At 37.0% G+C, this 16,192-nt stretch overlaps 1 protein-coding gene across 2 annotated transcripts in view; it reads right to left on the bottom strand.

The window, feature by feature from the left end:
- Window positions 1-2,417: 2,417 nt before the first annotated feature.
- The window catches only part of PRORP (protein only RNase P catalytic subunit), a gene marked incomplete at both ends in the record, with an annotated part of 126,136 nt that continues 112,361 nt past the window's right edge, over window positions 2,418-16,192 (bottom strand). For both annotated transcript variants that reach the window (XM_084240027.1, XM_084240028.1), the window contains 3 exons: window positions 2,418-2,549; window positions 3,951-4,146; window positions 5,794-5,942. In XM_084240027.1, the coding sequence (XP_084096153.1) occupies window positions 2,418-2,549; window positions 3,951-4,146; window positions 5,794-5,942 (477 nt within the window). The remainder of the gene's footprint in view (window positions 2,550-3,950; window positions 4,147-5,793; window positions 5,943-16,192) is intronic.

Genomic DNA, 16,192 nt, shown 5'->3' with positions numbered 1-16,192 from the left:
TACAAGATGTAGGGTTTTGATTTTGAATGGTATTAAAGGGCTCAAAAATAATGTAATTTTCCTACCACAATATTTTACAATGATGATACTTTCTGGAAATGTGGGCCCTTAAAGAGGTACTCCTATGTTTCCTTGCTTGATCTTTCCACTTTTTTCTTACGTAGCTAACAAAGTTTCTAAGTTAAACACTAGATGTACCACCAAGTCCTGAGTTTTTATGACCTTCTCTAGTCTAAATCACAGTGGATAGCAGAAAGAAAGACTATTTTGTGGAAATTAGAGGAAATGGGTTATGGTTGAAATGTCTCTACTAATTAGCTGTGAGACCCAGGGAAGCCATTTCATCTTTCTGGCTCTTATTCCTCCTGTTGGACTTTATATTCTTCAAGGTTCACTTCTGATCTAAAGTTCTAGATTTGTATCCTCCTTCATCTTCATGAACCCCTTGTGAGGAATACTGTATTAGTCTTTTTTTTTTTTTTTAAAGATTTATTTATTTATTTATTTACACAAGCACTGGGTATAGTCAGAAGCGTGGGAGGGTGAGAGAATGCACCAGAGCCAGAGCAGGCAACAGAATAGGCAGACTTGATGAAATACACTGCTGAAGGGAGCAGTGGGTGGCAGGAGAGGTCTGCGGGGATCGAACCGATGCTGTAGAGGCTGCGGGCAGCTTCACAGCCCAGCGCTCAACCACTGTGCCACCAGGGGAGGCACAGTGTATTAGTCTTTTAGACAAGCTTCCTTAACAAATACTTCCCAACACTGTGCTTTTTTCTTTTAAAAACATTTTTCTTTGGGGCCTCCCTGGAGGCCTGGGGGTTAAGTCTCCCCGCTACCACTGAAATAGCCTAAGTTTGATCCCCGGCTAGGGAGCTAAGCCACATGGTGCAGCAGACTTCTCTTGTTTTGTCCACTGCTCCCTTTAGCAGCATAGTTCAGTAGATCTGCCTGCTCTGCTCCCCACTCTGTCTCTGGTGAATCCTCTCATTCCCTGTACCTCTGGCCTATGCCACAGTTCTTCTATGTAAAAATAAATAAAATAAAATAAAAAAGAATTTATCAAAAACAATCTTTTTTCTTTAAATTAGGGTAGTTCCCTAAAAAAGTTTAGAGCCCTGAAAGCAGTTTTTTAAGTATGACATTTAAAAAATAAGCAGATTTGATTCATGAGAGCCTTCTGATTCTCAGCACCTTTCAATGCTTTCAATTTATCATACAACTGCCTGGAATGCTCTTTCACTTTGGCCTGCAGCAGTGCTGAATCCAGTAAATGGAAAAGGAGATATCAATAGAAAATCCTGTCCTCTGTTTTTCCTGGATTGCCTCTCTGTGCACACAAGACACACTGCCATTGTTTTTTTCAAGCAAGTAACTTTTTTTTTAATGCTAACATAATTTTTAAGGTACACTGTTGTAAATGCATTAATTTTTAAGTGTTTAGTGTGAAGAAATTTTACTAATATACACACAAATCTATGTTAGCTTCACCCAGATCAATATATAGAACTTTATCATCCCTAGAATGTTCTTTTGTGCCCCGTTCCTCAGGCAACAGCTCTGATTTTAATTACCACAGATTGGTTTTGCCTATTCTTGAATATTAAATCATGATATGTATATATATATATATATCATGATTTAATTTAATAAATATATAAGGAAAGAACATCGTAAGGCGTTGCAGGCATGAATAATCAAGGCCTGGCAAGGTGTAAGCTGGCTAGCAAGTGGGGAAAATAGAGAAACTTAATCACTTTGTTAAACAAAGTCAAATTTGATTAAATAAAAATGCATACTTTAGAAAGCCCTCATAATGAGTGATAGGATAGGGCTTGCAAATGATAAGCTAATTTGGAAAAGGCATTATAGAATGGAGGGAAAATCAGTCAAAAGGGAGGGAATTACCTCCTTTCCTTCAACCCAAATCACTGGTGATGAGATGCTCATTAGTTTTTTATTATCTTGGCCAGTTTATAAGAGTACCATAAGTGATTCAGGATAGGTAGAAGATAATATGTAGAAGATGAGATGTTATCAGAAAAGAATGGGCTTACAGATAACACACGTAGCCCAGGCACAGGTGGATTGGTTCTGCTATTGGTGGACCTGGAAGGTGAGATCAGAAGCAGCAAAATGGATACACGAAAAACCAGTTGCGCAAGTAAATGGAATAGCAAGCAGGCTTAATGGAAATGTAGGTTTTACTCTGTATTGACTTCCCCAACTCTGAATAAGCCTCCAAAAACAAATGTTAGGGGGGAAATGCAACTGGCTATGAAAAGATAGTATATCACATTTAACTTAAAAGTCAATTTATTGACATACAATCCAACCGGATTAAACAGGACAGCAGCAATGCTCTAATGTCAACCAGGAAGGCATCCCTACCATTTTTAGCATGGGAATGAGAGTTTTCATGTCTTTCTGTGAAGGCAAAGCCATTTGCTTGGCACTTCACAGGAATATCTTTCCACCAGGTCTTCATCATATGGTATGTGCCATGAGTCTCCAGTTGTTTGCACCACTGTGTCATAGCTGAGGATAGGCTGTTGAATTGAAAAGAAATCAAACATTGAGAACAACACTAATGGGTTACCTGGCCATATCCCTTTCTTTTCTGACAACTTTTCTGACAAGTTTTCTTCAGAGGACTATTGCCTGTCATTCTCAGCAACATATTTACAAAGTAAGCTAGCTCTGTAAAGATGAACCCTAGTACTAAGAGTTCCCTTTGAGGGGGATTTCATTTTTAAAGTTAAGAAGTCTCTATAGGAGCATAGCATTTATTGGCTATAATATTCCTTTTGCTACTTTTATCAGTTTTGTATGTGAGAGAAAAATTTCAAATATACAAAAGTAAAGAAATAGTTTAATGAACTCCCATATGCCCATTCATCACCCAGCTTCAACCATTTATCAACTCATAGTTAGTAGCACTTCATCCACACTACACCCACATCCTTCCTTCAGCCCTCCCTTTACCCCTTCCTTGCTTTTACCCCTCAAGATTATTTTGAAGCAAATATCAGATGTTTTATCATTTCTTCTGTAATATTCAGTATATATCTCTAAAAGATAAAGAGCTATTTGTAAATATACCATCAGTATCATCATTACACCTACGAATTAATAATTTCTTAACATTATCAAATTTCTGTTTACATTTCTGTAACTGCTATAGTTGTATTCATATATTTTACAGTTTGTTTGAATAAAAATTGAAAAAAGGTTATTACATTGTAACTAATTGAATTCGCTCTTAATTCTCTTTGACTCTTCAATTTTCTTAGCATTTTTTTTGTTGTTGAAGAAAGCAGCTAGTGTCCTGTATTTCCCCCGTGGTCTTCATTTTGCTATGCTATCACTCGGTACAGTATTTGCTATAAATTTGTTGTTGTTGTTCTTTTGACCATGAGGTCATCTTTATCAATGGTTACTGTATTTCTGTAATAACTTGCTTTTCAATTTTCTCCCTTTGTTTTCGCACATGATCTAACAACCTTGTATTTACAGGAGAATCAAAGAGGAGATCAACAACTAAGACCATGCAATGGAAGTGGTTTAAACAGGAAAAAGGAGTTACTTAACAGAAGCAGAACTCTGACAAACTATAAGGGATAAGGAATTTTGAACTACTGCACATAAATAGAAATAAAAAAATCAAAACTACAGTGTATGAAGAGTTGTAATTTGATGATATAATTGAAGTCACAAATTGATGATTTTACAGGTATTTTTTAACAGGTCAATTAATATGAGGATGACCTATGAAAACTTTTGGTCTGGTAGACTTTCTGTTTCCAGAACTGGCTAATTTCAAACACCACACTAAAGTGAGGAAAATAAAGCATTTAGAACCTTCAACTAGTTTGGGACATCCTTTGACTATGCCGGGTTCTTACTATACACTTGACTCTGTTGAACTATATAAAAAACAGCTAACATACCTGAAAGGTTATTTTTGATCCTGGAACTATATTAATAATTGCCAGTTGATGTCCCTGCTGCCACTTAAAGAACAGGCGTTGGGTCTTGGGATCAGGTAGACAGGCCTTGTGGTCCCGCATCAGATCCTTTGTGATAAACTTGCAGTGATTCCCAGAGTGCAGCGTAGCATACAGGAGAAATGGATCATCCTCTGAGCTGACAGGCATAAACAAGGACACAATCAAAGCACACCCCCAAGGAGGCAGAGGATAGCATTCTTCACCCTAATTACCCTAATTAGGCTGTGAGGCCAATTTCCAACAGGCTTCTTGGTCATAACACTTTATGTTTTTCCAATTCTTTCACCAGAGAAAATTATTAATAATGAGTATAGCAAATAACATATATGCTATCCATGTAGTTGGTGCTATGAAAGAGTTTTACATGTATTTTTTTGTAAGTATTATCTCATTTAATCTTCACAATGACCCCTTTAGAGTTACACAGAAAGAAAAGAAGACACAAAGAAGGAGAAACAACTTCCAGATAGGAAATGGTAGGGCCATGACTGGAACCTGGGTAGAGTAATTCCAAGGCTGTGCTCCTAATGTCAACCCAATGTTACCGAAAGTAACTGTGTCAAGAACATTATTATCTTCCTTTCTTGGAGAGACGGAAGTACCGTCTCCCATGAATAAAATAAAAGAACTCAGTGAACAAAACACAGGCTTGTGTTTGGGATGTGACTGAGGTGTTAGCACCTTGTTTCATGCATTTAGAGCTACTTTAGCTTAAGAATAACTTGGAGGATACAAATTATTCTGACACATTTTGAAGTTATCACATTCAACTTAGTGAAATACAGACTTGGAGTGGAGGTACATACATTATCCATGCAAAGGTGGAAATAAATTTTCTCAGCAAGTAGTATGAAAAACAATGCTTGTCAACAGTTTATATTTGCTGTGAGTACTTGTGCTTTTCCCTAGTTGTTGCTTTCCTCTTTATGGACACTGTTTATTTTGTCACTGGCCCATGTTTTTCACATCCTTTGACTTTCTGGTAAGTTGTCGTTCATACCAGACTTCCCTTTACAGTTAGAATAAAATCCAGGCCTCTTGCTTGCCTGTAAGAGCCCACAAAGTCCTCTGTAATGTGCTCCTTGCCTTCTCTGACCTCAGAACTTACTCCTTTTCCTCTTGCTGCTACAGCCTATTTATACTGGCCTGCTTGCTTTCTTCCAACATGCCAAGCTCTTTACTGCCTCAGAGCTTTTGAACACTTGATGTTCCCTCTTCCTGATAATGTTCTTCCTACCATCTCTTCCCCTTTCTCAAATGATTGACTTCATCCCTTAAGCTCTGTCCCGTCCCAAAGGCCTTTCCTGGTTACACCATCCACTACCCTCTAACCAACCCACTACTTAATGCCTTTTTATTTTCTTATTTTCTGCTTTAATGTCTTTATAACATTGATCACTGTCTGGAATTACATTACCTGCTTATTTGTTTATCTGTATTTATAAGTTCCAACAGGGCAGGAGCTTAGTCTTGTTCACTGGTGTGTTAAGAACATAGAAGGTGCTCATAATTGTAAAATACTTGTTTAATCAGCTGTTTAGGATCTTATAGCATTCATTCTGGATACTAACCTCATTTCTGACTTTATTTCCCCCCTCTATTTCCTTTATCCTGATTCCTTGTCTATTTAAATTTTCTGTAAAATTGTACTTGTTACCTGCCCAAATCTTTTTTTTTTTAAATGAAGATTAGTATACATACACTTTTGAAACAGTGAAAATAAGTACCTCACAAGCAGAGCACTGGGGCCTAGTGTAATTCACCTATTACCTTCAATACTTACATGTTGTCAGCAAAGAAACAGCTGGCTTGTTTTTGTACCTTTTCCATTTCATCTCTTCTCCACCGAAAACTCTGCTGTAGCATATGCTTTCGACCCAGGACTAGGAGTCGCAGATTCTGCTTGGCTAGTTGCGAGACTACATTCAAGAGCTAGAAAACACAAAGCCAGCCCCTGTTTCAACCAAACTGCTCAGCTTTTGTGTATTTATGTTGCTATTCTGCATAAGTTTTCATTATTTAAAATTCCTTAATAAAATTCCATTTTTACTTAATGTTGGTTATCAAATTGCTTTAGCACCTGTTTGTTAAGTCTAATACATATATAAACTCTATGCAAATCTAATCCTGAATTAGCAAGGGCTAAATTTTTTAATATCACTATTTCGTACTTTGGATTTATACTGGATTTTTTTTTCCTTTTCATCCTACTTCATGACTATATTAATCTTATTACTTTAGGTAACAGTAGCTGGTTATAGAACACTTAATCATTAGTATTAGAATTATAATACAGAATGGACACAACTTGCCCAATGAATGTGAGCTAATAATCAAGCAGAGAAGTTTATATCAAGACCTGTGTGAGGACTCTAAATCTATAACTTTATAAAACAACAATATATCTTTCCCTCAGATCTAGAATAATGGCTCCTGTGTTCAATATTTTCCCCCCTCAGGTCTCCCTATGTATAAGGCACATGGTGAATAGCACACATCAAAATTTTCAATGACATGTGAAAGAGTGCCCATCTTTAGTGAGAGTGCTTACTAGTTTTCTTACCCAATTATCAAGCCTAAGAAAAGATACTCTACATATGTTGGGTGGTTAATAAACATCTTCTGATTAGGTGAAGCATCTGCCCAACACTTATTTCTATCCATCATTAAAATGGATGAATACTGAAAAGTTGAAAATATAAGTTAGGAGAAAGAACAAAGAAGAAACCCTTTATAGCTCACTATTCAGAGTATTAACATGTAAGTGGTAACATGTAGTTACCAGTCCTTTCATGCATTTTTAGTGTATTGTTAAATGCTGTTATTTTAAAAGTTAGGTAAACATGTATACTAAGGAAGTTTGGTTCATGCATTCAAACACTTCAAAAAACATTCCTTAAGAATGCACTTATAGCATTCCACCCCCCCTTTTTTTTTTTTTTAACATTTTAAAAGGACAGCTTTGTTAGGAAAAGGAAAAAGAGAAGCACCTGCATAGTCACAGGGGAGGAGGAGAGCTGTCAGCATTCCTTTCTTAAAGCTATGTTGACACTAGGAATTGTTTTAAATGAGTACAAAATACAAGATGGTAACTGAACTCATTAATTGGAAAGACAATTACTTTTTTAAAATCTCCACGTTTGGGCCTCCCCTGCGGCGCAGTGGTTGAGCGCTGGGTTGCGAAGCTGCCCGCGGCCTCTGCGGCGCAGGTTCGATCCCCGGCTGCTCCCCGGCCACAGGAGGAGGGTCCCACATGGCGCGCAGACCTCTCCTGCTGCCTGCTGCTCCCCTCAGCAGTGTACTTCGGTCCTTCTGCCTGCTCTGCTCCCCACTCTGGCTCTGGTGAATTCTCTCACCCTCCCGCGTTTCTGACTGTACCCAGTGCATGTATAAACAAAAAACAAACAAACAAACAAATAAATAAATAAAACATGCCTCTAAAAAAAAAAATAAATAAAATAAAATAAAATCTCCACTTTTATTCCCACAAAGTTATTGTAAAGATGAAAATAAAATGTTCAAATACAACCAATATTTCATACTGATTATTTAAGTTTCTGTGCAACTTGGAAGCTACAGCTTAAAGGAAAATATAACTGGATCTTCACGATTATATCCTGGTTTAGTAAATGGACTTGTGATTATGACTAAGTTGAAGGGGTTGAACAAAGCGCAGAAAGGGCTTAGCTTGAACTACTCTTGAACTACTCTGGGGCACCACCTTGTGGCTGACAGGCCTCAATTCCAAAGGAGGATAAAGAAAAACAGAAAAGAAAACTAAGTGGACAGAGTAAGAACCCTTGCCTGAAATTTTGTGACAGTGTAGCTATAGGCCTATTTTCTGGGGTAAATTCCTCCAGTGTGCTAGGTCATTCATAGGTATATTTAGAAAAAGAAAGTTCACCTTAATCCTATGTTAGATCAAATATAACACTGGGATTGCCACTTTTCCCTCTCTTTCCCAATAACTACAATTTGAAACCCTAGATGTTATATAGAAAACATACATAGGAAGACTTTAGAAGAGAAAAAGAGATCAAATAGGGGCTTTGCGACATGAAGACTGACATGTAGGTGAGTTCCTAGGATTTTCTATTTGCCTCATACCCTAGAGTTGAAAAAGAAGTCAGTCACTTGAAACACCAATCAATGGGTACAGACCGGAAAAAAAAAAAGCAAGCAAGCCCAACAATATCCTATTCTCTCTAGCCCAAGAACCAGGGGAGAGGCAGTCTAGCAGGACAGAAAACTTGTTGCAATGATGACATCAGCATACTGATATTATGCATGATACCTACAGCATAATAATGATATTATTAATAGTTGTGACTATTAATATAGTCCACACTTAATTTTAATACATCAATTAAAAGATAGAGTTTGGTAGAGTGGAATAAAAAACAACTCAACTATACACTATCTAAAGGAAACTCACTTCAAATATAACAATATAGTCTTGTGGGAAGTAAAAGGTTGGAAAAAGTTGTCACGCAATAATTACCAAAGGAAAGCCAGAATGGCTACACTCATATTAAATGAAGTAGACTTCATAGCAAAAACAAAACAACAACAACAAAAAAGGACTCAGAGGGGCATTATATAATGATAAAAAGGCCACACTAACAGGAAAACATATCAATCCTAAATGTGTATGCACCAAACAGAGCTGTAAAAATGTGAAGCAAAAGCTGATAGAGCTGTAAGGAGTAACAGAGAAACCCAAAATTATTGCTGGAGATATCAAGATTCCTCTTTATAACTGGGAGAAGAACTAGATAGAAAGTAAATTAAAAAAATATACAGAAGAATCCAATATCACCACCCATGTTCATGAATTGAAAGACTCATGATAGTGAAGACATCAATTCTCCTCAAATTGATATATGGGCTTATTGCAATTCCTATCAAAATTCCATCAAGAATTTTTGTAGACATACACAAAATTATTTGAAACTTCTATGTAGAAGCAAAGGAATAAGAATAACGAAATAATTTTGAAAATGAATGAAGTAGGAAAAAACAACCTATTTCTTTTTAAGTCTTATTATATAGCTACAGTAATCTAAATTGTGTGGTATTGGTGGAAGGATAGACATATAGATCGACAAAACAGAGTAGAGACCCAGAAACAGACTCATACAAATATGCCAAGGAAAGACAGACTTTTCAACACATGGAGCAAATGGATATCCATATCCATAAGTAAAAAATGAACTTCTAACTTATCTGAAGAGGAAATGCAAATGGCCAACAGGCATATGAAAAAATGTTCAACATCACTTGTCATCAGGGAAATGCAAATCAAAACTACCATGAGATGCCATCTTACACCAGTGAGAATGGTACATATTAAAAAAAACAGCAACAACAAATGTTGGCGAGGTTGTGGAGAAAAAGGAACTCTCCTGCACTGTTGGAGGGAGTGCAAATTGGCCCAACCACTATGGAGAGCTGTGTGGAGATTTCTTGACCTACTAAACATAGGGCTTCCATATGATCCAGCAATTCCACTCCTAGGTATTTACCCAAAGGACACAGAAACATCAATTCCAAAGAGCACCTGCATCCCTATTTACAATAGCTAAGCTTTGGAATCAACCCAAATGCCCAAAAACAGATGACTGGATCAAGAAGATGTGGTACATATACACCATGGAATATTACTCAGCATTCAAAAAAGATAAACACATGCAATTTGCAGCAACATGGATGGAGCTGGAAGGGATCATTGATGCTCAGCGAAATAAGCCAGAAAGAAAAAGAAAAATACCAGATGGTCTCACTCATAGCATGAATCTAGAAAACTTAAATAAGGGACCAGGAAAAAGAATAACTATAAGAAAGAAAATATCAAAATCAACAAACAACTATGAACCAGAGACACTCTATGGGGGGTGGGGGGCGGGGAAAGGAGGGCTTGGGGTCAAAATAAAGGGGTTGTAATTGTATGGGGAATATAAAAAATAAAATTTAAATTAAAAAAGTAATATAAAAAACAGCAGGAAAAAATGAACTTCTACTTACATGTCAAGTTCTACACAAAAATTAAAAAAAAAATCAATCATGGACTTAAATGTAAAACATCAATTATAAAGCTTCTTCATGATGTAGAGCTAGACAGAGTTCTTAGACTTGAGATATGAACAGTCCATAAAAGGAAAAATTGAGAGACTAGATATCATCCAAATTAAAAATATTTGCTTTGTGAAAGGCTAAAAGAATGAAAAGCTACAGACTGGAAGAAAATATCTGCAAGCCACATACTTAACAAAGAACTTAATATCTAAAATATATAAAGATGTCAAAACTCAACAGCTAAAAAAAGTAAAAATCCAATTAGAACATAAGTAAAGATTTTTAAAATCCAAGAAGATACAGCAATGATACAGAAACACATGAAAAGATGTCCGCCATTATTAGCCATCAAGGGAAAAAGCAAATTATAACCCAATGAGGCATCTGATATGTGTTTAATCTATCAGAATGGCTACAACAAAAACCAGTGATCATGCCAAATGCTGGTAACGATATGGAGAAACAGAATCACTCATATATTGCAGTAGGAATTTAAAATAGTACAGCCACTATGGAAGACAGCTTGACAGTCTTACACCATGAAACATGCAACCACACATGGTGCAGTTAGTGTACTTCTGGGCATTTATCTCAGAGAAATGCAGGCAACTTGCGTTCACATAAAAGCTTGTTATGTTTACCTACTTAGATTTATTTGAACTAGCCCTAACCTGGAAACAATCCAGATATCCTTCAACAGGTGAATGGTTGGATAAACTTGTACATCCAGATCGTGGAATACTAAATAGCTTAAAAAGGAACAAATGATTGTTATCACCACAATCTAGATTGATTCCCACAGAATTATGTTGAGCTAAATAAGCCAAAGACCAAAGGTTATATATTGTTTAATTCCCTTTATGTAACATTCTGGAAAACAGAAAATTATAAAAACATAACAGATTGGTGGTGGCCAGGGGCTAGGGAGTGGGCTCAGGAGGGATGTGGGTGTGGTTATAAAAGGGCAACATGAGAGATCTATATGGTGATGGAAATGCTTTCTATTTTGACTATACCAGATGTTAATATCAATATCCTGGTTGTGATATTACAATCTAGTTTAGCAAGGTATTATTAGTGGGAAAATTGGGTATGATACATGAACTCTACTTGCATTATTTCTTCTCTACCTGCATTATTTCTTCCACCTGCATATGCATCTATAGTGATCTCATAATAAAAAGTAAACAAACTTAAAAGCCAAAAACCAAAATAAACCAACCAAACCAAACCAAACAAACAAAAAAAACCCCTGAACACCACCAACCCCCAAAACCTCAAAACTAAAACCAAACTGGGCCTTCAAAGAAGGATAGAGGAGTTATGTGACAAATACCTAATGTGTACCAGATGGTCAGTATCCCAAAGAGCAATCACCCCCTGAGTCTGTAAATGGGAACAGGTCTAGATGAGAGACAAGGAAGTTCCCCTGAGTTCAGGGCAGTCCTGCCCAAAGAAACCAAGAGCCTCCCTGAAGGACCCAGAGATTGTAGGGACAGTTCTGGGCTTGCCTCAGGGATCTGGAATGTAGGCTTGAACAAAACAAACACTACAGCTCATTCTTGGGAATAGCTAAAATTCCAAATTGATCCAGAACTTTCAAGGCCACTTGAGTACATAGTAATTTAACGTTAACCTGAGATCAAGTGTCACCTCCCTCCCCTATCTCTCACCTACCTCACCCCCGCAAAAGCATCACCTTGGACCTCTTTTTTGCCTCTCTCCCAGTTTGGGATGCTTGTTTTCTATAGTCTTTACTGTTTTACTTTTTCATTTCGTGAAAGTATTTTTCTTTGAAACATTTCTTCTTTCTCTACTGTATTTGTTTTATTTCTGATTACTGTCTGGACTAAATTTTAATTTTCTATCTACTATTGCTTATTAAGATGTCTAAAGGAGGCCCTCCCTGGTTGCACAAGGGGTTAAGCGTCAGCACTATGAAGCTATTGGCAGCCACAGTAGCAAGAGTTTGATCCCAAGCCAGAGAGCTAACCCACAGGGCACAGCAGTCTCGCCCACTGCTCCCCTCAGCTCTGTATTTCAGTCAATCCACTTGTTCTGTTACCCACTCTGTCTCTGGTGAATTCTCTCACCCACCCCCACCTATGGCCTGCACCCCAGCTCTTGTATGCATGATAGATAAAATAAATAAATAAAAAAAAGATGTCTAAAGGATAATTCACCAAAACCAATAGAGTAATTTAAGAACAAACTTCAGATTAATATTTAGTTCAAATATTTTCTGGTTTGGCTTGCATTCTAATTTGGTTTCTCTCCTGTAGGAATGGATACATGCACATATGCACACACACACTCAAAAGGGATGTAATTTTAGCATTACACTACTGAAAGGTAGTTCCTGAGCTTAGAGTAAAAGTATGTTTGGCAGGGCTACATGTGTTAGAAATAACTGTGTGGAGGGATGCTCAGGAAGTAGAAAAGCTGCCAGGAAGGTGGGAGAGACCAATGAAAATAAAAGTTTTTCTAAACAGGAAGAGTAACTTCTTTTCCCTATTAGCCTTTTATTTCCCTCTACAGTCTCAGACACTTCTTAATTTCTGTGGACTGTAGATCTTCAAAACCATTAAAAGTCTTTGGGGCCTGATGTCTACAAGACAAGAAGTTCTATGCCAATTCTTCAGGAAGATAACCAGGATCCAGCGAAATAAGCCAGAAAGAAAAAGAAAAATACCGGATGGTCTCACTCATAGCAGGAATCTAGAAAACTTAAATAAGGGACCAGGAAAATGAACAACTATAAGAAAGTGAAAATCAAAATCAACAAACAACTATGAACCAGAGACACTCTTTGGGGAGTGGGGAGGCGGGGAGGGGAAGGATTGGGGTCAAAATAAGGGGGTTGCAATTGTATGGGGAATATAAAAATAAAATTAATATAAAAAAATAAAAAATAAAATAAAATAAAAAGTCTCACTTTTGAGTTTTGGTAAAATAGATTATGTGGTCTGTATAACTGTGCCAGAGGTTAAACACTGCAATCAAGCTCTCTTTTATCATGTAAAAAGACCTGTATAGTAGAAAACTTAATATGTGCTCAGTGTTACAGCCATAGTAGGAACAGATATCTAAGATAGAGAAAAGACTGGCCAAGATTTTGCATCCTCGAATCTTTAGTCTGTACCTCATTTCTCTTAATAGGTGTCAGTGCACAGAGGAGGGTAGATAGCAAAGAAATATGTTTTATTGCTAATCATTACTGGACTCAAGTTCTTATCTTCTCTCCTACCATTGAGAGGGCTGTATCAGACAGATTAGAACCTGATTTGCCCTTTGAGCATATAAAGAGAATCAAACAGTTCTTGCAAGGATTAAATATTTTGCTAAATGAGAAGGACTTAGACTAAATTAGTGTTAGCTTCCATTTGTTCTTTGGGATCACCCACTAATCCTCAATATTCTGGTAATGTTAACAGGCATAACAAGATAAACCAATAAAATGTTTTCTTGCTAAAAAAAAAAAAAAAGATAACCAGGATCAATATGCTTCATTTATAATAATACTTATTATAAGATACCTTCAAGAAAGAACATTTTGGAAACCACCAAAAAGTCCATCCACAGACAAACAGATAAACAATACATACAATGGAATATTCTCAGCCTTAAAAAGGAACAAAATTCTGATACATGCTATAACATGGATGAATCTTGAACATTATGTTAAGTGAAATAAGCCAGACACAATGGCAATTATATGATTCCAGTTATATGAGGTACCTAAATAGACTCATTCATAGAGACAAAAGATAAAATGGTGGCTGCCAGGGGAGATGATGAGGAGTTACTGTTTAATGAGTACAAAATTTCATTTAGGTAAGATGAGAAATTTCTGGAAAGGGATGGTGGTCATGATTGTACAAAAAACATGAAGTCCTTAATGCCACTGTACACTTAAGAAAGGTTAAAATGATACATTTTATGTATATTTTGCCACAATAAAACATTGTATTATAGATATTTTAAAATATAAACAAAAATAGACATAACAGCATAATAATCTGCCATGTGTCCATGACTCAGTTTTAATAATTATGAGTCAATCCAAGTGTAACAGGGTGGTCCCCAGGAAAAGGGGAGGTTGCAGGTTCCTTGCCCCACCCAAGGAAAGGTGGAGCTGAGCAGGCAAGAGAAGCTGGAGGAGACTGGAGAAGGAAAGAAGAAGGATGGAGAGCAAGAAGGAGACGTGAAGGAAGCATATGGAAGGGAGAGACATGTGAAGAAGCTGTGTGTGCTTTTCTGGTCCTGGACTGGTTGAAACAGACATGGGTGAGAGACCCATGGGGAGGTTAACAATGGCAGCTTTTATCTTGATTTTGATTTTGTTCTTTTCCTTTCAGTCACTTTGGGCCCCTTCTGCCCCTTTCCTATGGGCACCCATGAAGTGTCTAAGACTTGTGGCATGCTTTTGGGCTTCAGTGGCCCTGCTTTGGGTCAATCCTGCTTGGCTGGACATTTACCCACTTTGGGTACTTGCTTAGGAAACTATTTTTTCCCTTTCTATACTGCACTAGAGTATGTTTTGTCTTGACATGGCAGATGGCAGAAACTATTTAGAAAGGGCAGGTTTGGGGATCCTGGGGTACCCCTCTTCTTTGACCTGTAATACAATTTTATCTATATTCCCACCCATTTTTCCCTTTCAAATAAGTATGATACAAATTAAAGATAATGTATAATTTCATCTACAAATATATCAGAATGTATTTCTAGATATAAAGACTCTTAAAAAAAGCACAATACCACTATCCTAAGAAAATTGACAATAATTCCTTAATATTAAACATACAGTGTTTATATTTCTCAATCACAATTTTTTTCAATTAAAAAATTCAGGATCTAAATACATTATAAATGCTTGACCACAATTAAAGAAATGACTCTGGCTATTCTATAGAATTCCCCACATTTAGATTTTGCTGACGCCATCCCTATATTATCTATCATGTGACATATTCTCCACTCTTCTATATTTCCTATAAATTGGTAGTTGGATCTAGAGACTTGATCAGATTCAAGTTTTTTTTTTTTTTTTGTGTGGGGGTGGCAGAGCATGTGTGCATGTATCTAAAATTGTGACCCTGATAAAGTGAGGCCATTCATTCATCAAATATTAATAAGAACCTTCTCTAACAGTCATTAGGCAAGGGATCCTAGGACACAGGCATAGAGACATGGTTATTCTTAACCTCCAGGAATTTGTAATTAAATGATTATAACATCATGTAGAAAGTGCTAAGAGAGAGCATAAAGAATGGACATTTAAATTAGACAACAGTGGGGAGGTTGGTGAGGAACTCTCCACAAAGGAAGTAATAGTTGAGTTTTCGGGTATCTAGGCAAGGAATGGGTGTTTCCAAAGACAAGAAACAGCACATTAAAGGTGGGAGCTCTTTATTAGTACCGTGAATTCCAGGAACTGCAAGCTATAAAATGTAGCTCAAGCAGAGAGGTGTAGCAGGAAGACAGGGAGAGTGCCAAAAATAAGGCATGGAAATAAATGCACAGATCACAGGGTCCTTGTAAGCCTTAAGAATTCTTTTCCAGTCTGGAAGCAATTGGGGAAAAGCAAAAGACTGAAAACAGAAGTATGACATGACTACCAATTTAGAGAGATCACATTGTGGATTGCAAAAAGACTGGACTAAATTAATAGGGGGATCAAGAGGTGGGGCTGTGGTAGTAATTCAGGTAAAAGATAGTAAAAACTGAGGCACTGGCCATAAAGTTGTAGATTAGAGAGCCCTCTAATAGTTAATAGAACAGTACTAACCAGACTTGGTTATTGACTGGATGTAGCAAATAGATAAATCACAAAAGATCAGAACAACTGAATAGATGATGATAGTAACAAAGGGTATCTGAAAGAAGGGATTCTTGATATCCCCCGGGCAGCAGGTGTTCAATGGGCAGTCAGTTATGTGGCTTATAATTTAAGAGAGGCCTCTGAGCTACAGATAAAGACTAGGAGTCACCAGGGACTATGCAATGGCAGGTGCCATCAGAGGACAGATGAGGTATAATGGGATAGTATATAGATTTAGAAGGGAAGAAAGCTGAGAATGTAATTTGAAGGTGTTTTTTCAAAG

Source organism: Talpa europaea, assembly GCF_964194135.1.
Source record: "Talpa europaea genome assembly, chromosome: 8".
NCBI lineage: Eukaryota > Metazoa > Chordata > Mammalia > Eulipotyphla > Talpidae > Talpa > Talpa europaea.
Note: the sequence above shows the minus strand (reverse complement) of the source record. Positions and strands in the feature narration are given on the sequence as shown.